Source organism: Rhagoletis zephyria, unplaced genomic scaffold (genome assembly GCF_001687245.7).
Source record: "Rhagoletis zephyria isolate East Lansing unplaced genomic scaffold, Rhagoletis_zephyria_1.1 Rzeph_scaffold_00009, whole genome shotgun sequence".
Taxonomy (NCBI): domain Eukaryota; kingdom Metazoa; phylum Arthropoda; class Insecta; order Diptera; family Tephritidae; genus Rhagoletis; species Rhagoletis zephyria.
In genome coordinates this window covers 696,541-723,814 of record NW_016157093.1, presented here as the reverse complement: position 1 = coordinate 723,814, position 27,274 = coordinate 696,541, and the positions used below count along the sequence as shown (strand labels likewise).

The 27,274-nt window shown below is 33.2% G+C and overlaps 1 protein-coding gene across 11 annotated transcripts in view; it reads left to right on the top strand.

Moving 5' to 3' along the window:
* Positions 1 to 22,460, top strand: part of Nhe3 (Na[+]/H[+] hydrogen exchanger 3) — a 43,119-nt gene extending 20,659 nt beyond the window's left edge. The window contains exons 10-15 of one of the 11 annotated variants that reach the window (XM_017609588.1): positions 1,008 to 1,040; positions 1,927 to 1,986; positions 2,406 to 2,545; positions 8,212 to 8,320; positions 8,888 to 9,046; positions 22,072 to 22,460. In XM_017609588.1, coding sequence (XP_017465077.1) covers positions 1,008 to 1,040; positions 1,927 to 1,986; positions 2,406 to 2,545; positions 8,212 to 8,320; positions 8,888 to 9,046; positions 22,072 to 22,149 — 579 coding nt within the window. In that variant the 3' untranslated portion in view covers positions 22,150 to 22,460. Of the gene's footprint in view, positions 1 to 1,007; positions 1,041 to 1,926; positions 1,987 to 2,405; positions 2,546 to 8,211; positions 8,321 to 8,887; positions 9,301 to 10,226; positions 13,373 to 13,999; positions 15,573 to 22,071 lie in introns of those variants that run through there. The other 10 variants (XM_017609610.1, XM_017609605.1, XM_017609617.1 and 7 more) reach the window with 10 other exon arrangements.
* The last annotated feature ends 4,814 nt before the right edge of the window (positions 22,461 to 27,274 follow it).

Sequence of the window (27,274 nt, the reverse complement as noted above, 5' to 3'; positions counted from 1 at the left end):
GCTAGAACTATTTTTTCGTGAGCTCAGCTTCTTTTCCTATAGATTCTTTTTTTTCATATCAACAGCATCCCAAAGTGATATTGTTTGCCCATCATGTTTATTTATTTATTTTTATGAATTTTCAAATAAAATACAGTTCATTCCTATTTTATCCCAAATGTAATACTTTATAGAAAACCAGAAAAAATTCAGCAAATTTTCATCCAAATTTCAAACTTTTCTCAGAAGTGTTGAAATGTTTTATAGCGCATTCATTTTTAGTATAATAATGTGTAGTATCAAGTGGTTAAAAATTACGGTTGATTTTTTTAGATTTTTTTTTTCTTGCCGAAGGTGCTGCGATTTTCTTCCGTAAATAAATAAATTGTGTTTATTAGTTGTATACGTAAAAATTCTAACACTTCTGAGAAAAAAGTTTGAAATTTGGAAGATTTAACCTTGGATTTAGAACGGGCTTTTAATTTAAAATTTGTTTTAAATAAATAAATAAACATACATAAGTGGCAAGCAATATCACTTTGAAATGGGGGTGCTATTGATATGATTGATACGTACATATGCACGTATTTTGCTTTAGTAAGACTATAAAATGTAATAAAAAAATGTTTTTAATGTTTACAACGAAGTTTATAATTTTTTTGCCCATAGTTGTATATACATAAATGTACAAATACTTCAATGCGTACATCTATGATTTGACAGTAATATCCTGAGGCCACACGAAATTGTGATGCTACTCTCATTATTTATAAAAAAAAAAATCGTATTTAACTTTTTAATTGCACCAATTTTAATCAGACTTTTTCGTATGTAATATTTTCTATGTAAAGTTGTGAATTATTGTATTGAATTAACTGATCGATTAATTTTCTTTATTGCAATTTGAATTCTCATATTTTTTCTATGCCTATGCCTACTGTTACTACCGCATCATCCCTACACATCCAATTAACTGCAATAATTAACGAAAATACACCAAAATACGCAAATAACATTATCAAATAAAGGTCTATAATTCAATGGAAAATACAGCGGCTGCGGTATGTGCACTAATCATTCATAAATTCATACTTATCTAAAGAAATACTATCAAAAAAGTTTACAATTGGAAATTTTACGGTTCTGTTTTTGTTGGTTTTGTGCTATGTTGTTAAACTCAATCACTTTACTCAACTCTTTTACAGCACACTTGACTGATGACTAACTTTTGGTGGTTATTCCAAACATTTACTACAAAATTATTGTGAAATTTTGACAGTTTTATTTCTTGCTTCATTTTCATTCAGTACCTAGTTTCATATTTATTTACATGTATACTTTGTGACAGGAGCTTGCGTATAGTAATTCATGTACATATTTCACATGTGGCTGAGCGAGATGATGGAACTAGTAATTAATTGGTCTCAACCGACGACTTGTATAAATGTGTTGGTGTTGGTTGATTTTTCCGACAGGGTGGTAAGATGATTTATTTGGGAACGAATTTCCGTCATCCCTTGTCAAGTTTGGTTTGCAGACAAACCGGTTTCGGTGCCATCTTCAGTGTCATTTTTCGTTCTGTATAAATATTAGAAACAAGTTTAAAAAATTTATTTTATTCAGTAATATTTTTCAAAGTCAAAAATTAAAAATAAATAATACTTAATAAAAAATAATAATAGCGTAAAAAAGCAACAAACATACTGACACACTCACTCACAAAATTTCACATTTATATTAGTAGGATGATTGCAGGGTAAAAACCAAAGTTTGCCAAAAAAAGAACTTTAATTATCAAATCATCTAAGAAAGCTGGTAAATTCGTTAAAAAACCATGTGTATGTAAATAAAAGATTTCTATCCATTCGCTCAGCTACTTATGTACATTTTATTAGTAAAAATTTAGAGAACTGTAAATTTTTGTGTTTTCATGTACAATACACCCAGTCGATCGATACGGGACTCAATTTGGGCCAGCTGCCTATGTCGCGTCGACGAAGTTCCTTGGTAAGGATACGTGCCTGTAACGCGTTATAAGCCAGTTAATAGTTTTGTTATTTTTTTTTACAATCCAAAGTATATTAATTTCATGTTTTATATTTTATTATTTTTGCGTTAATTTACACTTTCCGTACACAATTACAAAACTGTCAACTTCTATTTATTATAGGCCTCATATTTTATTTCCATTACACAGCATCTCCCATTATCGTATTTTGGCTACTTCTTTTTATATCTTATTTCTTATTTGAATTCGTTATTTGCTTTAGCTTTTTGCAGTTGCGTTACGTTTTCGCTTTTCCCCATTTTTTTATATTTACTTTTAAATGTATGTATGTATGTATGTATAATATTTGCACTGGTTTTCAATATCCTTTAATTGTTTGAAAATCGCTCCAGAATTTTTCTAGAGTTTTAAAAATTAGTCTGATGCATATTTGCAGGATGTCGACGTAGATGTCGAAGGCGCTGGTGGACTTGGTGATGCAAGCACACAGGCGGCCATAAATGCAAAGCGCAATGAGAAGGCATTTTTGGCAAGAATATGGGGAAATTTTGATAGCAAGTAAGTACTAGTTTTTATATTTCCTAAGTAAAAAAAAAATGCCAACCATTAATATTTCTCACCGGGCACAGTGGGAGCGTTTCATATAAAAGTTGCCCATAAATATTTTAGCAAAAATTTACTTACAATTTCAAATTGGTTTGTATTATAATAAGAACTTTGAAAAACGTTTAAATTGCAATATTTTAAAACAAACAAAGTTAGAATGCTCTAACTCGATATATAAGGATGTACATAATAATAAAAATAACAGATTGGCGCTTACACAATATTTTAGTGTTTGGCCGAGTATTACCTCCGATTTTTGGCGTGCTGCTTGATGTTGACTCCGAACGGCGATTGTATTTTTATGAGAAGCTGTTTTTCACGGCAGCATACACTTGTAGGTTTGCCATTGCCTGCCGAAGGGCGATTGCTGTTAGAAAAAAAAAAACTTGTTTACATTTTTCCCTGTGGTATGGTACTGTGCACTGCTAACCACTACACCAGAGCGGACGCCATACGTATGTGAATATGCATTTATGTGTGTGAAGTAAAAACAGGGGTATATGGTCATATTTTGGAAGTGGTGTTCCACCACCCACATATTTAGGGGATTCACAAGACGTGTTAACCGTCGTAAAATCTTAAGGTTAACATCTTTTTTAATTAAAATGGTTTTAGGGGATTTCTAACTAAACCGAAATTCTTTTAAACTGATAAAGAATATATAATTAGCCAACCCCCCAACCATTTTAACCGCTATTTTACATAAACAAGTGTTAAGCTTAAGATTTTACGACGGTTAACACGTCTTGTGAATCCCCTAAATATATATCAAAAACCTTTTAATTGAAATCAACCGAAATTGGCATGTGCATTGAAATTGCCAAAGAAACGCCATTTGCTGAAAATGGTTGAAATCGGCTTAAAACAACGCCCCAACTACCGCACGGTTGTAAATGAGAAGTTCCATAGCAAAACGCAATAATTGAACTTGAACAGTTTCTGAGACAATTAAGAAAATGTAATCGAAAAATGTTACGTTTTGATGTAAAACCATAGTTTTAAAGGCCATTTTATATGGGCCAGCCTAAACTGAGCCAAAAAGACAAGCGTTTTTTCAGCCAAGTTATTTGATTTTTTCATGTAAAATAAACCGATTGTAAGACATGTCATTCAAACTTAACATTGTAACTAAACGTGCAGAGGTGCTTGCTGGTATTTGTTAGCTTCCAGTAGGTTGAAGTCAGAGGCGACATTTAATTTTTTTTGTTTTTCTTAATTACGAAAAGGCATCTGTGAATTGAAGAACACTTTAAAACGACGAAGAAAATTTATTCAAGTTCAACATTTGAGGACGAATTTACAGAACGGCTGTAGCTGAAGGTCCCGGTTCAAATCCCAATTTGCAAAAAAGCATATGTGAAGTGCAGAACAGCGTATTCAAACGAAAAAATCGGCAACCAAAAATGTGTTTAATGTAAACAAATGCGTGGTTAATATCACCAAATCATTATTGCAAATATCAACCATGACATTGTTAATATTAAATAAAAATCACTTTGATTCCTTTTCAAGTTGAATTTGGTAATATGTATTAACTTTTATCGCTAATACATATGTAGATCATGAAATGTAGCAAGAGATTATCTCTAAAACCCGGGGAAAACACTGGAATTATTGCATTATGGAACTCCCCAAACAAACAAAGGCCGCGGGCATAATGGTATTTCTTTCTTTATTAACTCAAAATAAAATCAGCCTTGTTCGATGTTCTTAGTTCACTTAAGAATGCCAAAACGGCTTTAAAGTCCGAACATAGATTAAAATTAGGTAATTTTTTAAGAAAGCGCATTAGCATTGCAAAGTATAACCCAAATTTTGCAAAAAGCATTACATTTTACTTGTCGGAATCCACAACATACTCAGGATAGCCATTAGTTTACCCCAAGGCACATTGAGCAGGTAGTATCAGTAGAGCAGGTGATTTGATTTTTTATAAAATATTTGGTTTCGAAAATTTCAAATATTTTTAAATCTCACAAAAATTCTAAATTGTTAAAATCTATTTGCATATGAAACCTTTTTCCATACAAAACAATTGATTGAATAGATGCTTTTGGAACGATCGCCCAACTCAGCAGCACAACCGCTGATTACTGGGTCTTGCAAAAGATGGATCAATGCTTGGAGAAGTAAACAAATTTACTAAGAAAAGAAAATTGCAAAAATTATTATATTTTTTTCCAATTTCAATTTTTTATTTTTTTTTTGTATTTCACATGGCACACTTTGATTTAGAATAAAAAAAATTAAGAACAGTTTTTGACACTTTCGATACCAGAAGCAAGAACAAAATACACGCAAATGTTGTTTTTGTTCTAATGCTACTACCTGTTTGATATACCTTGATTTACCCTAAACTAATTTCGAGCCGCTGATTCCGAAGATATCCTTAGATTTTTCATTAGGCTATATAAAGGTTGCGAGTTTTCTATAACTTTTAACATACAAAATTTTAGACTCCTGCCGTAGTGCGGTCTGGTTAACGCGTACTTTAGGTTAGTTATGCTGGCTGACCTTGCGAGGTCTCACATAGACGAATATAACGTCCATAGCGGTAGCCGGATACTAGGCTTGGGTAGTTCTTGAACTAAATGAACTAAAGAACTTGTTCATCTCAATGAACTAGTTCATAAGTTCCGTCTTTTCAATTTCTAATTTTGGATCACGATCCAATTATTGTTGGCACGAACGTATGACGTGTATTCCCATTTTTAACCGACTTCCAAAAAAGGAGGAGGTTATCAGTTCGTCGGAATATTTTTTTTTTTTTTTTTTTTTATGTATGTTACCGCATAACTTTGGACCACGTCAACCGATTTCGATAATTCTTTTTGCATCGGAAAGGTAGTGTCTCAGAGGTGGTCCCATACTAATCTGGTTAAGATCCGATCAGCGGATCATGAGATATATATATATATATTTTTTTTTTATATGGGAGTTGAAGTCGGTTTTTTTTTGCTAAAAATTACTAGTTACAGATACGTTTTAAAGCGCTTTTGCATTGTTGCTACTTCAGTTCGTTGCAAACGAGTTTTTTTCAGGGCAGAGAAAATTCTAAACTAGCGTATAACGCTTTTAAAAGCAAACCAGCTTTCTAATTTAATGTTTTTGCATAGCAATATGTAAAGCTGGATTTTCGCTTGGAATTAAATGGCAAAAATTGTAATGACAAAGTTGGGCATTAAAAAAATTCTTGTCATTACCTTAAAAAAATAGTCATTAAATTTATTTCCACATGGCATTTTTTAAAGGCCTCCAATTTTTTGTAATTTCAATGCCAAGTGGAAATTCGGGATAAATGTTTACATATCGTACATACTATGTACATACATACTAGACTCCTGCGCAATTCCATTTAAACGGCCCAACNATTGCAAAAAGACGTAACAAACATCGTCGCGGAAATACAAAAAGTCGCAACTTATAAAAAATGCAAAATTCAGTTTTTGATTGATATGATGGATTTCATCGAATCACAACTCCCACATCATTTTATGAAAAAAATAAAAATAAAAAATTAGTCACGACTTTTTTCATTTAAGTTACGATGTTGTTACGTCTTTTGGAATTTCAGGGGACGATATTCTTGTATTTATGAATTTGTTTTTGTTCATATACTCGTTTATTTGTATTTTATTAATACGAAAAATATTAAATTGCTACGTATGTATGTAACTAAATATTTTTGTGTTATAAGAACAATGCTAAGACTGCATAATTTTTATGTGATTTATGTTCCTAAACATATTTATGTGCGTTTTTTATGTTTGTAAAAGTAATCCATGAATTTACAGTGATGGAAAAATAAATAGGGACTAATACTTAATATTTTTTTATAAAATTAAAGCTCATTATCTAACAAAAATCATATAAATTCATATTTCAAACTTTGTGCAAAAATTATAAAAATTCTGCAAAATTGTATCTAAATTTCCAACACTAATCATTTTTTTTAGAACTTTTTTGAGTATGCAATTTTATTGCCCATTGAATTTTAGTAGAATGAAGTGTAATGTTTAAGTTTCTAAAAATCACGTGGCAATTTTTTTAACGCATTTTCTTCCATACAAAGTATGTTCGACAATTTTTTTCATAATTTTTCCAGGTTACTGGGATATTGTCGTCGGTGCCACATTTAACGATTCCTGTAGAATTTGTTAGGACGAGGAAGTAATACAATCAGTTAAGTACTTCCTATGCACTTCATGTGGTATACGGTTCAAATTAAGTATTCCTGGAGTACTATTTTGTTGAGAACCTGGACAGCTTAGACTTTGCCCCATGACATATGTCGAAAGGTTCTTAGGGAAATCCTCTTCTGACCATCAAAATTGGTCTCTATGGACTCTTGACAAAAGCAGCTTATCATCGTTGAGTTATGGTTGTGTTCTCAATACACCAGATCTTTACTAGACCTTTATCCTGGGAATGTATAAGGCTGTTGCTGTTGCTGTGTAAAAATTGCGGTCGGCTATTCTATAGAAACTGCATTAAAATTCGAGTCGTTGACTTTCAAGAACTTTCTGCAGACAGATCGAAAAATATCTGAAGGTGGCACAACACCGAAATCGGTTTTTTCTCCAAACCAAATTTGCAGCTCTATCTTTGATTAGAACTAAAAGTCTAGTTTGACGTAAGGAGAAATGTGATGCTTTATTCATTGCCGAGTTTAGATCCAACATAGATGTGATGCTGATATAAATGTGGCTCAATTTGTGATCAACTATATTTGTCTTGGTTCATAATTAATTTAGGAAATTTTAATTGAAAGCACCGACAAATAAATTCATACCCAAACAAATCTTCGGTTATGGTTAAAACAGATCAAGTTTTTGTATTAAATTTTTTGTTTAAAATCTCTTTTCTGCTTTTTTAATAGGGTTTTTAGCATGTTTTCTTCTCCATGCCAATTGATCGTGAAAGATATGGACCTGAATAAGCGACTGGAACACGGCTGTTTGTTAAAAGCATACGATTTCGAACTCGTACATTTGCTAATGCGATAGCATGAACGCTCTACGAAAACATGCATACATATGTTCGAAAGTGCTAAATGTTGCATTTTAAATGCAGGACAAACGCTGCATTATTCTGGTCGCATTGCAAAATTTTTTTGTTACGTGGTCTAATGTACATACATATGTATGTCGATAGCATTTATATCGATAAATATGTCGATAAGAATATCGATAAATGTGTATATAACTATATCAATAAATATTTCGGAAGCGATAATGATAATTATTTCGGTAACGATATCGGAAAAACTTGATAACTATGTATATCGATAAATATAAGGACCATTAGTCCGATAAATATACATATTTATGTACCTAAGGCGATAAATATCTATAAATCTTCTTCTTCTTCTTAATTGGCGCTGTAACCGCCTAAGCGATTTTGGCCGAGTCCAAAACAGCACGCCAGTCATTTCTCTTCTGTGCTAACTGACGCCAATTNCTATAAATACATACATTAATATCGATAAATATGAGTACGTATCGATAACGATTTGTTTCGCAGCAAAGTTTCGCAATTTCTAACCTAAACCCACATACTTTTTGCTTCTTATTTCTTATATTTCATTTCAAATAATATATTTTCTTTTTCTCACACAGGTATATGAAACCATTGTTGACGCATTCGCGACCAACTTTACTTGAGACTTTACCAGTTTGTTGCAATCCCGTGGCGCGCTTACTCACCACAACCGAGCAATTAACTCAGGTATAAATAAAACGATCGACTAGTAGTGGCATAATAATTAAAAGACTACAAATTTTTTGCCCACTTGAGCTAACTAACAACTACCTATTCTTTATTTTTTATTATATTATTACAATCCTATTGCCATCATCACAAAAGCCACTAAGTGACATTTTTGAGTATATTTATTATTCCGTTAATTCGCTCTCAGATACCGTCTTAAAAGGGGCTTCAGTGGCTTTCATATATGAAAAATTTTATTTTTATTTTTTACTTGCGCTGCAAAGACATCAAAAATGTCACCTGATGGCGCAAATGCATAGTAAGCCATATGCACATACCTATTTACATACATACATATGTATGTGCGATTTTAAACTTTCATTTCCCCATTTCTTAACATCTCATTGCATGCAACTCGTACTTTTGGCTTCGGCTAATACATACCACTTGAATAACTTCACATGCAAACACATACAAATAAATACATGCCTGCCAACAACAAACATACATATATACATTTGTATGTACCCCGTAATTATCACAATGTCAACTCCAATTATGTTCGATTGCATTGCGACTCGTTAGGATGGTGGCGGTTTGCGACGCTCTGACTCAGATTCGGATATTTGTATTGATGATGAGAATTTTGGTGCGTCTTCAACGAATGGTAATGGCGCAGCTGGTGCCAATGGGGGCAGTGGTGGTTCCGGTGGTATGGGTCCGCGTCGCAACTCGATAAATCGTGTAAGTATACGCTTTGTCGCGGATGATCGCAGCCTCTTTGCTAGCTACAAAAATCGTGATTAAATTAAATATACATATGTACATACTTAACTTGTACTGACAAACTCGCACGTACATAAATACATGCATAGTGCATATGTACAAATGTGACAGATTTGGCGAGGAAATGTTAAAATAGATTGGTTAATGACATGAACTTTAGTGCTAACCAAATGAGAACTTTAAAAACTTTTGTTAGCATTTTTTTTTTTTTTTTTTTTTTTTTTTTTTTTTTTTTTTTTTTTTTTTTTTTTTTTTTTTTTTTTTTTTTTTTTTAATTGCGAAATTGCGTTATTGGATTTGAGTAATAGAAAAAGAAGTTATTAACTGACAAAAACGCTTATGCGTATGTATAAAGTATGTAGCAATTTTAGCACAATTAATATTTTTTCAAAATTTTCAAACCACTACTTTTTTAACCACTTATTCGGAGACATTTGGCAGTGCGGTCTGCGACATACTACTTACTTAGTTGTCATTGTAGTCTCTTAAAAATCCCATATTTTTTTGAATTGTACAAATTTTTCGTAACATTCGCTAACTTTTTCACTTGCTGTATAACAACAAATGAATAGGAGAAAGCACTAAAAACTATTATTTATAATTGAATTTAAAAAGAAATGGATTTTGTTATGTATTTTTTTAGTTTTATTTTGTTTGGATTTTATTAATAAAAATTTTATTTTTCTTATGAACTACCTTTTTGCGTTGAACGCAGCACATTTTCAATAATCTCGTAACAAACTTATCACCTACAACTTATGTACTTAACTTTATTCTGTTAATACGGTTAATGTTATTGTTATGTATTTATTGTTATATAAATATTATATATATTTTGCATGTGAAATAAAGCAAACATTAAAAATTAACCTAAATATGATTAAAACAATTTTCTTTTTTTTCATCTGCTGTATTTCTATATATTTTCTTTTCGAATAACCCACCACATATGGACACTTTGTTGTTAAAATTTGAACTTAACAATACTAAAATGCGAACATGTTTTACGTATTTATTATACTTGTATGATTTATTCAATTAAATATTATTTATATGAAACAAAAAACATATTTACAACTTGTAATAACCAAAAACACTAAACCAAAAACCAAAACTTACTTCGAATCTACGCTCATAGCAAGCGAATTTTTTAAATGAAGCTAACCAATTGATAACAGATCTTAGTTTAGTTACTAATAATTTTATGTAAAATAAAAAAAGAGTCTTATAGGTTAAACAATTGCTTAATTGTAAAATATTTCTTGTACTTGTATTCAAATTCACGTACACTATGGACCATGGTACATACAACACACACACATACATATGTATACGCATTCAAACCCCCTCGCACATACATAAGTATCACACCCAAGATCACTCGTGCATTGTATTTATTTACATTTCTCCACAGTTTCATATTAAAGCTAAAGCATTTCCCCGATAGAAGGTAGAACTTAAAAATAGTATCCGGTACAATATCACAGCTTCGCTTTCAGTCGCTGCGTTGAATCAACCCCTGCCTGTAATGAACCTCACCGAGGACAGTTCTGAAGAGATACGGGGTGTATGGACGCACATAGTGTACATTACACCGTACTAGAAAAAAATTATTCGTCGTACACCTTCGAAATTTTGTAACTGTATTTTGTGTAACCCAGCAGAAAATATTATTTCAGGACCACTTCAGGACTTGGTTAGGATCGTTTCGGAACTAGTTCGGCATCTTTCCGTGATCTGTTTAGGAGCATTTCGGGATCGTTTCGCTACCTGTTCAGGACCATTTTCGGACTATTTGACTAGTGCGGGATCATTCTGGGACTAGTTGTGGGCTATTTTAGTTCGCGTTATTTGCGGGGGTAGTTTAGGACCATTTCGGAACTGGTGGAGCACTCTTTCAGGATCATTTCGGTAGTAGTTCAGGACGATTTTTGGACTGGTTCAGAACTATTTCGGGATAGTTCATGACTATTTCTGGACCATTCTGTGGCTGGTTCGCGATCATTGTGCCACTGGTAAGGGACACTTTCAGGACGTTTCGTGACTTGTTCGAGATCATAATGTTCCGACAAGGCAACGACTTTTTTAGAACCACTTCAGCGATCAGTTCGAGATCATTTAGCTTAGTTGAAATTAGTTACGAAGTGATCTTCGATTCGAAGACAATTTCGAATATTTTACATTTTTTCGTCATAACTTTATAGTCGGATCTTAAAGTATGGTACGCCTTTTTTTCTGGAGGAGGGCTATCAGCTGTTTATAAAAGTCTGAAAAGTCGTCAGAACCCACAATAGAGTGTAGGAAAACTCTAAACTAACGGGAAAATAAATACAAAACGAAGGTAATGTGGGCACCAGGATATAAAAATAGTTTGGATTCTGCGAAGCGGATGAACTTCCATAGTCAAGTACATGCTTATCGACCGTAAACACTCACGAGGCGCATATATTGCAGGCATCGGGCAAGCTTTGGCTTAAGTTAGAGCTCCTCCACATCAAGCTTTTATAGCGTTGCGACTTTTGGCTCTCAGACCGTAATAAATATACAGCTTACGAGCTTAATAGAGTGCTGAAGCCTGAAAATCACTGAACGCCTGATAAACTTTGTAAGATGTTCCAGTCTTACATATGTATGTACTTCAACTGGGAATAGGAATCAATGCGGGCCACTGACTTCCGGAATGTACGGCAGCGGAATGGACTTTCTGGCATATGACTACTGTCGCAACTGCCGTGACGATGAAGAAATCGATGTACACTTGCTTTGCTACTTTTCGGGTCTGGGTAGATATGGGTTAAGATATCTCCATCAGTACTTTTTCAACGTCTGGCAGACCTGAACTACTCGACGAAAATATGCAAACTACATAGCTTCATTCGACAAATTTCAGTGGCTCTATACTAAGGTAAACTGTCGGAAGCAACATTAAGCCAATTAAACGATCCCCTTAGACCTACAAAAGTGTGCCTCCATGCGGTATATGGATGTGGGATGCCAACAAGTATCAAGAACGTATGTTTTTATGTAACAGTAATGCGAGTTTCACCCTCTATATTTTTGGAGTACCTACCGACGTGCCCAGAAATCTCGTGGCAATAATTCTGTGGTCATAAGCAATAATCGCCTAAGTCGAAAACCCTGAATTCGAGAAAAAACGTTTTAAACATTTGGATTGTAATGCTATCCTTATGGTGAAACCAAATTTGTTCGTTTCGTCTATAGCTTTTTAAATAGCCTAGCTGGCGAGATGGGGATTTCACATACACATGGAATAGTAGTTGCAGAATACTCATATCTTTCTTAAGTCGATTTAAGCAGTTATTGCTTACGACCACAGAATTTACAAAATAAATTAGGGATAATGCCCATTGAAGGATGAAAACATTGGTGAGCTAGTCTGGCCAACAATCCACTGAAGATCCCAATCAAAAGCAGTGCTGCGCCCACCACATTCGAGTTGCTCTGAACCTGTCAAAAGCGTATTTCATCTGTATTCGATTAGGTTCTCAATCGTCTCATTTGCTGATGGTTTCTGTGTAATGCTACCAGGGAACGATTTTGGCGAACAATAAGCAAGTTCTTGTGAATAGTTACATACATATATATGTATATACATATATCTCGGGAAGATAAATAGTTGTCAAATCCATGATCATTCTATTCACTACATCGAACGGAGAATGTGGGCCTCTCGAACTGGTCCTAAAACCCTATTTAATAAAACTGTTGGCCAAATCTCCGTACGCTGCAGCGTATGGGCGCCGACATGGTATGGGGCATAGCTAACAGCTTAACTTGCACGGTAATGCAGTATTCGAGTGTTAAGAAATCTTTACTTTAAATATTTAGAATATTTATGTGGTGTTTGAAGAGGGTTGCCACCTGTTTAAAAAGTTGATTTCAAATCGTTTAATAATTTCGACGATCATTAAAAGGTGTTTACCAACCGAAACGGGTTTATTCGAAACTTCATTTACAAGGGTTACCACTTATTTGAAAAATCAAGTTCAACTTAATTCATCAGTTAGTTGAAATGTTTATGCCAATGTCAAACGAAAGAGATTTAAGAAGATTTTAGTTTGAAAACACTCTTGAAAAGGGTTGCACCCTGTTCGAAACGTCGAATTTACTTAACTTGTATACAAAATATACATACATATATGATATACTTAAATAAGAGTGTCAAACGAATGAGTTGTATGAAAGCTTTAATTTGAGAATACATTTTATTAGGATTGCCAGCTGTGTACATACATGTGTATAAATATAATATGAGAAGACATTTTTTTGAAGGTCATCAGATCTGCACGGTTCTTTCGGATTTCAAAAACGAGATGTCAAATTAAAAAAGGGTGATTTGAAATCAGAGCAACCGATCCATGCGAGATTTCTCTCCACCCAGAAACGGCTGAACGGATTTAGATGAAATTTGGCACACGATTGGCTTATAACTGCGACTAACATTTCGAATATTCTTCAAGTTTTTGAAGAAGGTTGCCACCTGTTGAAAATTTTAAATCCAATTTTGGCGTTTTAACGCCATGCGAGTTCACTAGTAATATGAGATCAAAACACAACTTTTTTCTTCATAAATAAAGCAAAGCTAGGGATGCCATGAAGCTGACTTTGTAAACTCTCCCTTATTTTGGGAACCCTATTCCGGCAGCCTTGTATTTTTTTCTTTTATTAAGTTAATCAATTTTGTATTCATACATTTAATCTTTATTTAACCAATCTCTGTCTTTGCAAATTTTTACATAATCCCTCTTTTTAATCTCTTCTCAGCTACTAACCTGTATTTTTAATAGCCCTAGCTTTTTTAACAAATCACTTCTCCCGCAAGCGCACTTACGTTTTTAATTTAACATATTAATTTTTGTATTCCATGTTTATTTTCTTTCTTACTTGCAGAGTGAGAACAGTCTACGCGCCCAACATATATAACATTAGAAGCAAAAAAAAAGAGTAAAACCTGCGAGTGATCTTATCTCATTTGTTTGTAGGCAAATTTATGTGGGTTTTAACGAACTTCTCTGTATGTTTTGCTTGAGTTTGGGTTTCTGCACTATTTGTTTAAAAGCACCATATATAATTATGAATATAGTAAATAAAATTTAGTTTGAAGCTCTGTTTAGGTAATTTGAAGTTAAGAACGAAACAATCGATTAGCTACGATGTTATGTCCACCTATTACATACTACTTATTTATTTAACTGTAAAATAAGATACTTTAAATATTTACATATTCGAATACTATGAAAAAGTAAACGACAAATTGATTAGCCGTTGTCAACTTCCGTATTGTGATTTATTTGCTTAATAGTTTATTTAAATTTAAACTTATGTTGTTTGTCCAACTTAAATTATTGTAAAATTTTAAAATATCGTTAAATTCAAAATGTAGTAGACTCCGAGTGGGTTCGAAAATGTTTATTAAGTATTTTACAATAAATGTTCAACAAATTCTTTTAATGTAATTTAAAATTGATTATATTGCATGGGATCTTACGTTTTCACGTTATTTATCAAACAAAGGTGTTCGTCCTGTGATTTAAAAATTAAAGTTTATTAAAGTTTAACTTAAAAATAAAGTTTATTTCAAGGCAGACTTAATTATTATCCATTTGGCGTCAGTTGGCACTTGGGTGGTTACAGCGCCAAACAAGAAAAAATTAATATGGCTGTTAATTCTGGTTCCCATGTAGACAAAGTTAACTACTAAATACATACCTGAAAGTGATGAACGTCAATAGCACTGTGGGTATCTAGAAGAGCACGCGCTAACTACTTGTTTGCTGATAGATGCCAATTTCGGAAAATGGCAATTTGAAAATACAGGTTCCTCATTTTCAAATTAAGAAAAAATTGGATGAGCCGAATTAACGATGTTATCTGCAGTAACATTTACTGTCAGCGATCATGAGCAAAATTACAACAGGAAAAAATTAGTAGATATAAAATCCGCATTAAATGAGGTTCATCGAGCCTATCAACATTATATCGTTAAAACAACAGGTCTCTATGGGGAAAAACTCGATCATGTAAAACCAACTATCTTGTGAATGTGAATACACCATCCGCTAAAACAGACAGACTATACAACTATGGTCTATTATAGACAGGCCATTCATCGAGAATCAAACAAAACCTTCGGTCACTCTCACCCCTTGAATTCCACCATGGGATACCAACGACACCTATCGCAGACGAATAGCTCGAGTTGCTTATTATAGCAGGTTAAACCGTTCAGTAAAATTTGTATAAGATGCCCCTACGATACTAACTACCTCTTCATTTGCCCTCTCCCTACAGCTCAAACCCATCGGATCTGCCCTTTTCCTGAGCCTGTCATTAGATGAGAATGACGGCAACATAGTCCGATTCAGTGATTTAGGCTGAGTTTAGTAAGCTGTGACAATAAAAGAAAAAGATTTTCATACGGTTTTGCTTTAATTTTTATGTCATTTCCTGCAGTGGAAAATTTTCCAATACATATTGAGATATAAAATTATTAACGTTGCAGTTCGATTCTCAATAAAATAAGTATATACTTATTTAGAATGCTTAGATTCTAATACATATATAAAACACGGTTTATTCGATTGTAAAAATCCGGTTTACCAGCCATCGGTACTTTTCGCGCGGGAAAGATCAATGTTGGTTCATAATTCTCGAGAAACATTCGATCTGACGATATCGAATCCTCATCGACGATGCTATCTTTTTTCGAAATAATTTACAGCCTGTAGCCTCAATACTAATTGGGTACTTTGTGCATAAATAATCTAACGGGAAAATTGAATTGTTCATGGGACATTCGTTTTTATATTAACAGGTAGCACACACATATTTAACATATATATATATAATTGGGGTCTTCACACCGAGCTTGGTACTCGGTGACTCGGTGTTCGAAAATATTTCTCCATTTATTTTGTTTGTGTAAATTTATTTTATTATCGGCTTACCGATTATCGAATTATCGCTGTGGCAAGCTAGGTTGGTAATGAAAATGGGTGAAATCGGATCAAAACTACGCTTGCCTTCCATATAACGGTATTTTTGGAAAAAACGAAAACTACGATATTTAAGTAACTACTGCAGCCAAATTACTAAAATCGGATATATAGAGTGAACTTTAAGCAAAAAATTTAGTACTTAATAAATTTTTTTAAATGGGCGTGGTCAAGTCCAACTTATTACTGTTAGCCCCATTCAAAAATTCTTTGCAACTTTTTGACATTGGAAAATAAATATTGGTATTTTCGAATGGCATGGCTGAATTTAAGCTATATTTTAAATAAAAACAAGAAAATGAGTTGATATAAACGTGATAATAACTGTATTTGCATTGAATTCATGGGGTGTTTAAGCAAAATTAATATACATACGTAGCACAATAACTTACACACTAACTGAAATAAGCGTTCACATGTTGATTTTCTTTAAATATTCAAAATGTTTTTGAAGTTAAAATCTTTATGCTAATTTTCCATAAAAGTATTGTTCATGCTATCACTAAAACCACACAAATTAAAATGTCAAACTTTATAAAAAATGTAGAAAGACTTAACAAAATTTCTTACTTTTTAATAAATTCATGTCCTTATGGAAGAAAATGCGAAAGATCGTTCAGATATAAAATAAAAAAAATCAACGCGAATTTTCAACATCTTGAAGCTTGCCCTTTATCATACTAAAATTTCATATCATATTCATATAAAACTGCCAATATTCTATTCTATCAGATTAAGAAGTTAGAAATTTTGATGAAAATTTGTTGAATTTTCCTAAATTTTGTACAAAGTTTGAAACTTTAATTTATATGGCTTTAGTGATGCAGACTGTAATTTGGTAGCATGTTTTGGTAACAATACAACTTCTGTCACATCCAACCAGTTCGAATGCTTGCTTTTCACGTTTCTTTTATCCCATGAGCCTCTTTCCAAAACCGTCGAAGCCTTTTACATATATTTTTGAAGCGCAAATCAATATCACGAGTTTTCACATTTTCTAAATCTGGCAATGCCTCTAATAGATGTCCCAAAACTTTCTAATTTTTTCCACTTCTGTCTCAATCAGGAGGTATCACAACTCAAACACTTCATTCCTTGAAAAGGAACAGATGTATGAATTACCTGTTTGCTAATAAAAAAACTAATTAATTTTTTTTAACAAGCTTTTATTATTTGTGTGTTGGTGTTGGTTGATTTTTCCGACAGGGTGGTAAGATGATTTATTTTGGAACGAATTTCCGTCATCCCTTGTCAAGTTTGGTTTGCAGACAAACCGGTATCGGCATTGTGCCATCTTCAGTGTCATTTTTCGTTCTCGGAGAACGGAAAGTTTGTCTGCAAACCAAACTTGACAAGGGATGACGGAAATTCGTTCCAAAATTAATCACTTTTATTATTTGTTAAAAAAAATAAATAGTTAAATATACTGCAAAATTTCTTGTGTAGTTTTTTCTTTTCATCTAAGTAATACACGTTATCAATATAAACCAACTCGGACCATAAATACGGGTTTTCAAATATCTCGACACCCGCGCCACCTGGCGGATTCATCTTTCATATTGCATTGTCATCGGGTTCTGAGCGAAGTTTGTAGTTTCAAGTCTATACCTCATCGGGAAGTTGGTTAAAATGTATTTCATGATTTGATTACACAGGTGAAAGGAAATAAAAGCTTGTAAAAAAAATATATTTAGTTAAAGGTTCGGCTAGTAGCAGGCGTATATCAAATAACCGTGCAAAAATGTGCAGCTAAAAGATATATTATTTTAATCTAAATCTATAAAAAAATCTTAAATAAAATAAGGCGCTGAGTGGCAGGGGTTTTAAAAGTTTATGTAAAAAAAAAATATTAAAAAAAATTAATTAAGGCAAAATAGACTTGGCTTAGAACCGAAATACATATGTAATACAACTTCTAATAAATATTAATAATTATTGTTCTAAATAGGATCACTTACCTTTGTCTTGAATTTGCATTACTGAGTTTCTTGAATGAATTCTGCGTTTTTTCATAAAATAAATATAAAAAAGTTAGTTTCTCTAAAAGCTGCAGGTTTTGAGAGTTCTATAAGTTGTCGAAATCGGTACATTCTCAAGCTTAAAGTGGTCCAACGAGCTGGGATACTATCGATAGTACCGTCACTCGATAGTTTTCGAAACGATAGTTGAAAACATCGATAGTATCGATAGTACTATCGTCCTGAGAGGTATTGAATTAAAATGCTAAATTGCTTGAAAATTTAATAAATAATAAATTTATAAAATTTGTAAATTAATTTGAGTTCATCAAAAATAACTCCTTATAATAATAATAAAAAAAACTTATTAATTTATGCGTCTGCATTATATATACATATGTTTGTCCCTTTTGAAGTGCAAAGAAGTGAAATTGGCTATAATAATACATTTCTAATTCTACAAAACAAACAAAACAAAAGACATTCCCTTAAATTGACAGCGCATACTTATAAAAGTTCAACTGAGATCAAATGCGGAGGCGCATATCAAAATCCGGACAAAGGAAATTATTAACATTTTACCATATTATAAGAAAACGAATAAAGTACTGGTCAAATTAATAGCACCATAATATTTTAGCAGTCTTGGCTATTTTTTGTTTGTTTAGTCTCTACTAATTTTTTATAAAAGGTGTACAAAACATAAAAAACTACAAAATCATTAAAATTTCAAGCTTATTAATTCGAATTTCTATAAAAATTTTGTGTAAGCGGTTTTATAGCTTATTAAATTTTACTATAACTCAGTGCAGGCTTATAGTTGCTAAAAATTCCAATAACTAAAAGTTTTTTTCGCCGACTGTATTGTGATTTTCTTGGATAAGAAAATTAACGTAATGTTAAGAGATGTAAAGAGGGAAGTTGCGCTAAAACCGACATCGATAGCTTTCAAAAACTATCGATAGTGGCGATAGTTTTCAACTATCGATACGATCTATATTATTATCGATAGTATCCCAGCTCTAGTCCAACGTAAGCATTTTAAAGAGCTTTTTGCTTGGTACTCATTTTTGAAATAACAGAATTTAATACATTTCCCATGTCAAAACTGAAGTAAGATTAAAGCGCAGTTACCCACGGACGTAAAAACGGAGAACGTGTCAGCTCTTAAGAGCGCGGTTACCCACGAACGCTACGCTACGGCGTAGAAGGACGTAGAAAGATATCAAGTGTGCTGTTGATAGAAAGAGAGAGAAGCAACGTCTACGTCACGGTCATGCGGTGGTGAGTTTTTGTTAACACGCGGATCCCATAAGATAGATCGTGTCCGCGCCTGGTGTACACATAGTATAAAGTTCTGTTTCACTTACCTTGTTTATACCTACGCAAGAACCGCATTAACAAAAAACCAATTTGACTCAACACATATTTCTTTTAAGCGTTTATAGCGCACTCGCTGAAACCGTATTCAAAATTATACAAAATGTGTTGTTTTACTTCGATATTTCTTTAATAATTGATTTGCGTGATTGACCGAAATGGAAGCGAACAATAAGTCAAATTTATTTAAATAATAATTCAAATTCAAAAAGGGCTGTATAAAGAAAGCCAGCCTATTTTCACTTCGCGTCAAATGAGTGATGTGTTTATACCTGTTTTCTAACCGATGTGAGAAATAAAAAACCGATTTGAAGTCAAATTCGAGTCAGTACACTTTTGAAATTCAGAGCGCATTGAAATTTGGTTTATGCATCCGTTTTGAATCCCAGCGAACTGGATCAAAGCGCTTTATGTATCGGTATAAACAAGGTAACTGTAACGGTAGGCACATAGTGGAGCGGCGAGCAAGCGAAGGTATAGTGATGTGCGGTTTCGAGCATTTAAAGAACCGGTTCTGTCGAGTCGGGTTTGAACCGGGAGTTCCGGTTCTCAAAAAAGTGGTAACGGAAATGGGCCGTATCGAAATAGCTTAACAAAAGATTTAAACAAATTTTTACAAAAATTCAATTTTTTTTGCCAATGTTATTATGGCTTATTAACATTTTATTTTTAATATATTGAGCTTTGTACCACGATTGTTTATTAGGAAAAATTGAAAAAGCAACATATTTAGTCGTCTAAGCAGTAGAAGTTATAGCAGCAATTTCGGAGATCACCACATCTCCTCAGACTTCTTTTTTTCTAGACTTCAGCAGGGATCGAACCCTGAAAAAGAAGTCCGATGAGGAGATGTGGTGATCTCCGAAATAGCTGCTATAACTTCTACCGCTAAGACTTTGTTGCTTTATCAATTTTTCGTAATAAACAATCGTGGTACAAAGCTCAATTAAAAATCAATTTCTTTTTATATTTTGTTATAAATTAAAGTTAAAAAATTATCTAAATAAATATAATACGTTCATTCATTCATTTTAGAAAAATTAAATACATGAAATTAAATTTAAATACGATTTTTCTACGCAAGTAAGTATTTCATTTAAAACAAAGTACTATTTTAATTTAAAAACATGAATTTTTCGATATTTTTACGCAGCTTACTGCGATTTTAAGGCGTCAAATTTGAGGAAGAAAGCTAGCATAGCATTAAATTCAAAGAAAAAAATTGTAGGTCAACTGGTTTATTATGTAAATAAACCGAATTTCACGTTGATAGCAGCAAAAACAACGATAGCTACTGCTATACAGTGCCTCGAACCGAACAAAATTTGGTAGATCAACTCAGAACTCTATATTCTCAATTTTTTACCCATTGGATCCGTTTTCGGTTCTTTTGGAATGGTTTTTCAGTTCTTTTTACTTATGTTTGTGGTTAAACTGAGACCATTTTTCGGTTCTTCCGTAACCGTTTTTCGGGTTTTTTGGAATCGAGTTTCGGTTCTTCCTCAACCATTTTTCAGTTGTTTTGAAATCGAGTTTCGGTTCCGTTAGAACCGGACCGGTCGGTTCTCTAAAGTACCCGGTTCTCCGTTTCCGGTTCCTCGGTTCTGTGCATCACTATAAAGGTACATATATACATATGTATTACCATTAAAATGCATATACATGTATATGTATTTACGCTTTGTTCTTCACCATGTCCGCTCCGATCGAAAAATAGACACTTTTGTAATGGACGCTTGGCTCGTCGCTCTTTGCTCCCCGCTCCAATATGTTTTTTTCTAGTCTAAGGTTGTAAAATGGTAGCAAAGCTGAGGACGGATATGAAGATGAATTACTTTCAATTGGCAATGTACACAAAAACCTCATCTTCGATCGCATTATGATAACCTTCGTACAAATGCATTTGTTTACCACTGCGCTGTTTTTCACCTTCATCTTCTGCTTCACTTCTAATCTGTCTGTAACCTAACTCAGAGGGTTTAAATATATGTAATTTTATTTATTTTACGCATGGCTTATTTAATTTTGTATTGCTTTTTGATCAGTCTATGTTAGCGAATTTAGTTTTTTTTTTATCAGTCTGCTTCTATAAATAGAAAATTATTCAACAGAATATACATACATAGGTACATACATATGTATGTGTATGAGGACTTTAGACCGAAGTAGAAAGTCTTATCAATTCACATATCCCTATCATTTCTTTTTACCCTATCTTGTCTTGTAAAGATTTAAAAATTAATTTCATATTATTTTTAATTTTATTTCGTTTTGCAAAATTTTAAAATTGATTTCATACATATGTATAATTTCTATGTTTACTTCCTAAAACCAAACATACATGCACATCAGTACATCCAGCAAACCGAAAATATGTAACAAAAGACCCCAAGACAAAAAGTACAAGTACTAAGAAAAATGTATCCAAAAATTAATAGATGATTAAAAATAAAATGTATGCAACCTATTTTACTCGTCAATTAATCATAACATTGTTGTTTTTTTCTTTTTTTATTTCTAAATATGCGGTGCAAATTTAATTGTTGATTGTCCAATGTATTAAATAAATGTATTACATATTCACATACAACGTAAAACTGACAAAAAAACACAAACGAACAAAATGCAGATGGAAATAATGGAGCATGTGCAAAGTCCCGTTTCGACCCGTATTAGGCTATTAGGGTTTTACGGTAAAAATTTATAGGATAAGAGAAAAACCATTGTATGACAGTGAAGCTTTTCCAAATCGTTTGATTATACATACATATGTATTTATAGCTTATTAAAATAAATAAACAAAAAAATAAATTCAAATATAAATTAATAAATAAATGAAAAGAAAGTAAAAGTTATATAAGACAAAGATTTTTATTCTTAAAAATATGATAAAACACCCGAAAAGGATTGGAATTGCTATAAGCTGCAAATGCGATTATATGTAAACAAGCAAATATTAAAAATAATAATTACAAATTTTGTACAAATTAATACAGCTATACAATAAAAATTAGAGAATGTGAAAAATAAAATGAAAACTGATATTGCAATTTTTAATAAAAAAAGTGAGTTTGGTTCAAGGGCATACATATGCATGTACGTTTTTTTTTTTGTTTTTTGTCGGTACCAGGCACAAAAACAATGCGTGAAGAAAGCAACACTCAGACTACATGCTGTACTGTTTTCATGGATCTTTTAGCCTGTTTTAAATCTGCACAAATTACAAATAAACCTAAGCAGAATGGTCGGTGTCAAAGATCGCAGGTGTTCGTCTCTCAACACATTGCGACCAAATGTCTCTGCCCAGTGCACGGACTACGAAAAAACTAATATTGGTAGATTTTACATACAAAATTCTAAAAGAAATTAAATCAGATAGTTTTTACTCAACATTGAGAATTCATAATATGGTGTGACCAGAGCAGCTGGATTTTCGCCTCGGTGGTTCTTAATGGCATTGTGCTTAAAATTTTTTAGTGTAATTTTTTTTTTGTACTCCTCCTATCACATAATATGAATTCGCCTTGGGATAAATTGTATTTTTTATATAAAACAACATAAAATGTATTTCAAGTGAATAAAATATTAAACAAAAAACCTATACATAAAACTGGGCCCGGAAGCACGACATCCGTTATCGAATGAAGCTCGATTCGAATCGACTGAAATAAAATTAAAACTGTTTTTTCTCCTATTCATTTTCAAATGAAAAAAACGAATTCACCCCGCATACTTAATAAGAAATTTCGTATAAAATTTGTTTCGATCACGGATGCCGTAATTGGAGCCCTGTATTGATTTAATAAGAGGAAGACTTAAGCTGAAATTAGTCAAGAACGTAAACCTACCGGTACGTAAACCCGAGTCAGCTGACACGATCTGTCCTACCAAAGCGCCATGTAAATGAAAACTCAGCACCGCAGAATTTTTCTGTAGTTGTAGCCCGTAGCGCAGAAATCTGCGGAATTTAGATTTTTCCGTGTCAGCTGATTTCTCCTTCTTTAGATGGTTGCCACTTCGTCAGTTTTACAGATGGTAAAAAAGATATAAGTTCCTACTCAAAATATGTTTAAAATATTTGAAATTTACTATTGAATAAGGTTTTTGTTGAAAACTAAGTAGTTTATATTTAGCTAAAATCTATTATAGCACGAAAAATTGTAGTTGAAAGGGTAAGTTTATGAAAAGGCATTGATGAGTGGCAACAGTGTAGTAAGCAACACTGAGGGCTCCAGTAATCGACAAAATTCTGCGTATACAGACTGCGTTTAAGTATACGTTCTGCGTTCTCGACTAATTTCAGCTTAAAACAATTGTTCTCCGTCAAAGGTAACTTTTTAATTTGAGACGCTTTCGATGACAAATATCTACATATGGGTATTCCCAAACTGACGTTACGTGACGCTTATATGACAAAATGTTAAAAAAATAATAATAATTGAACAACTCAAAATCTTAAAAAGGTTTTTCAAGATTTGCATAGCAACTAAATAGCCCCTTATTCAGGAAAAAATTACAACTGTTAATAGTAGCGATCAGGCCCGTAGCCAGGATTTTTTTCGGAGGGGGAGGGGGGTTCTGGCATTTTTTTTTTAGTTTCACTTTTATTTCAACATATTTTGATTAAAAGAAAAATACTAATAAAAATAAAATACGTATTTCACACAAACAACAAAAAATATAATCGATAATCGCATGAGGCTATTGCCTGAAAATTTTAAAATGCGCTTAGTGGCATTGTGCTACTATACTAGCACGGCCGAGTAATCATAGTAAGCTTATGTAAAGTAATTTTTTTTAGTTTATTAGTCGAACAAATTATAGCCGCACCAAATTTTCACAAGTTTTAAAATATTATTTTGCTGTTATTTAATTTTGGTTAGTTTTTTTTATATATCATTCTTTAAAACAATCCGTATAAGTACAAGTTTAAAGGCAGTGTCACACGATTGGGTATTTGCCAAAATTTGGTGCAAATCGTATCCTAATTGTGTGAACACCCAAAGTATTTTTCTTTATCCCAATCACGAAAATTCATTTGTTGAAATTTTTGAATAGAACCAATATTTGACTACAAAAAAAAAATTTCCCTTTTTTTACCAATTGAGCAATATAAAAATGTAAAAATCTGTAAAAAGGTACTAATCGAATGACACTGCCTTAAAAATTTATGCAATTAAAAAAAAATATCAACAAATTTTCGTTAAAATTTCGATGTTCCTAATTAATTTCTGAGTATGCAGTTTTGTATCCCATTGAATTCTGGTAGAATAAAGAACAAGTTTCAAGTGGTTAAATATTTCGATTGATTTTCAAGAATTTTTAAAAAGTTCGAAATTTGTACGAAAGTTTGTTGAATTTTTTTTTAATATGGCACAAATTTGGAAACTTAGATTTACATGGGTTTTGTTAAAGAAAGAACTATATTTTTATAAAACAAGTAACAAACGTTCAATAACAACAAAAATAATACGTTAGGACTTGGCAAAAAGTGTTTCGGCTTCAATTTTTTTACCACCGTATGTTTGGCTGCCAAGCTGCCAGTCTGAATTGCAGCGGCACCATATACGGCAAAATAACGATGCTTCTGGCATATGCAGATGATATCGATATCGTAGATCTGAAATAAAGGGACGTAACCGCAGCATTTTCCAGTTTAGAAAAAGAAGCTAAAGAGGTTGGTCTAGCGGTGAACTAGGGCAAGACAACGGACCTCCTGGCAACATATAAAGAGTCCACGCGTTTCGGGACACATGCCACTGTTGGCAGATATGACTTTGAAGTAGTGAAGGACTCTGTCTACCTAGGATCCCGCATAACACCACCAACAACGTCAGCCTGGAGATCAAGCGAAGAATAACTCTTGCCAGCAGATGCTACTTTGGGCTCGGTAGGCAATTGAAAAGCAGAGTCCCTTCTCGACGAACGAAAATCACGCTCTGCAATCTCTCATCATGCCCGTCCTTTTGTATGGCGCAGAAACTTGGACGATGTCGAACAAAGATGAAAAGGCTTTGGGAGCTTTCGAGAGAACTATTCTGCGCAAGATCTACGGCCGTTTTCGTGGATGACGGGTATCGGAGAAGATGGAATGGAAGAACCAAGTGAAGAAGGAGGTGTCTGCGCTCGGGATAACCAACTGGCGCAAATTCCCACAGGAGAGAGGCAATTGGAAAAGCTTTTTGGTCTCGGCCCAAACTGACAAACGGTTGTAGTGCCAAATAAGAAGATATATTTTTTCTATGTCTTTAATTGCATGATAAAAACATAGCAAGGTATAACCGTTCTCTCAATTTGTCGGCCATGATTTTTTTTTGAAGTTTGCCAACATTTTAAAATCATATAAAAGTGAAAATAAAAAATTGAAATTGTTCGAAATTGTTGTTGCTTGAGATTGAAAATGAAAATGTGTGTGTGAGTTTGTGAGTAAATTTAAAAATTAAATTGTTTGGAAACGTCAAGAATTTTAAAANGAATGCGTTTGAAATATACGTTAACATATCATCAGGAACGTTCTAAAGAATAAGTAAACAAAAAAGTTTATTCCAAACGTTCAGAATGAATAAAGAAATTCAGCCTTTGTATCATGTTTAATTGGACATGCATGTCAGAACACCTACATTTTCCATTGAAAATGTTTTGTTAATATTGTTCTTGAAAGGATTTTAAACGGGAAGAAAACATTCATTTTATGTCGAACGTACTTTTTATTTTGACATCAGCACCACCAGCGGTTTAATTTTTTGCAAATCTACATATGTCTACTACGTTTCAACTAAACATGCCAAATGTGAAATAAATCAGAGCATAAATACGGGTTTTCAAAATATCTCGACCCTGGCGCCACCTAAAGAGACCATTTTTGGCAAAAACATGTTTGCTTACATAACCAGCTTATATTATAAAAAGCAGCCATATCGGTAAAAAAAATAAGTTAGATATGTATAGGACTTTTAATTTCTTTTTTACGTGAATGACTATTCGCTGGATTCGCCCATATGTTCATTTAAATCTCTTTGCTTTCTTTCAGCAAAATATTGGTCGATTTTTTGCCTTTGTTGGTAAAAAAAATATAAAAAGTTGGTAGATCTGCTAATAAAGTGGTAAAGTCCGTGCAATGCTAGTCAAGGCCTTAACTGCTTCCCCTCCACCTATTTTGCACCGCGTAGTTCATGGCCTTAAGGATTGCAAATACCTCAGGCTGGAAGACCGAAGCATACTCCCCAAGAGAAAAATGAAGCTAATCCCCATTAAATTCCGTGAAGAACCCAGAGCCTGACCCAGGGTCAGATTTGGAGCCATCAGTGAAGATTTCACAATGTGTGAGTCCGAGCTAAGTGCTGGTATCAAACCAACATTCAGCCTCAGGGACTGGCGTACTATCCTATGACATTGAAAAGACTCAAGTGCTCAGATCTCTGCCGCCAGCAATTTCCGTCTCACCCCACGCAGGTTATACAAACATCCGCTTCTTTTTAGTCTGCAGGTGGCCTTTGAGGCCTCCCCAAGTATGCAGACGCAAAGTGGCTTTAAGTGCAAGTGTACATCAAGAGCAGAAAACTTCCGTACAGCACACGACAAAGGTTCTTTGTAGTTTAGCAAACAGATCTCCCAAGCTATTGATTGAGAGTCTGCTCCACTATACCACTGACGCATAACTGATTATGGGCCTGATCATAGAGGTATAAATCCAGAGGAATCCATTTGTTGACAGGCCTCACGTTTTGCCAAAGACCTGTTTTCATTGCCGAAATGCTGCCCACACTTTGGAGGTATTGTGTTCCTCGTGAGATTTCCACGATAGTTTTGTATCCAAAGTTACTCCTAGATAC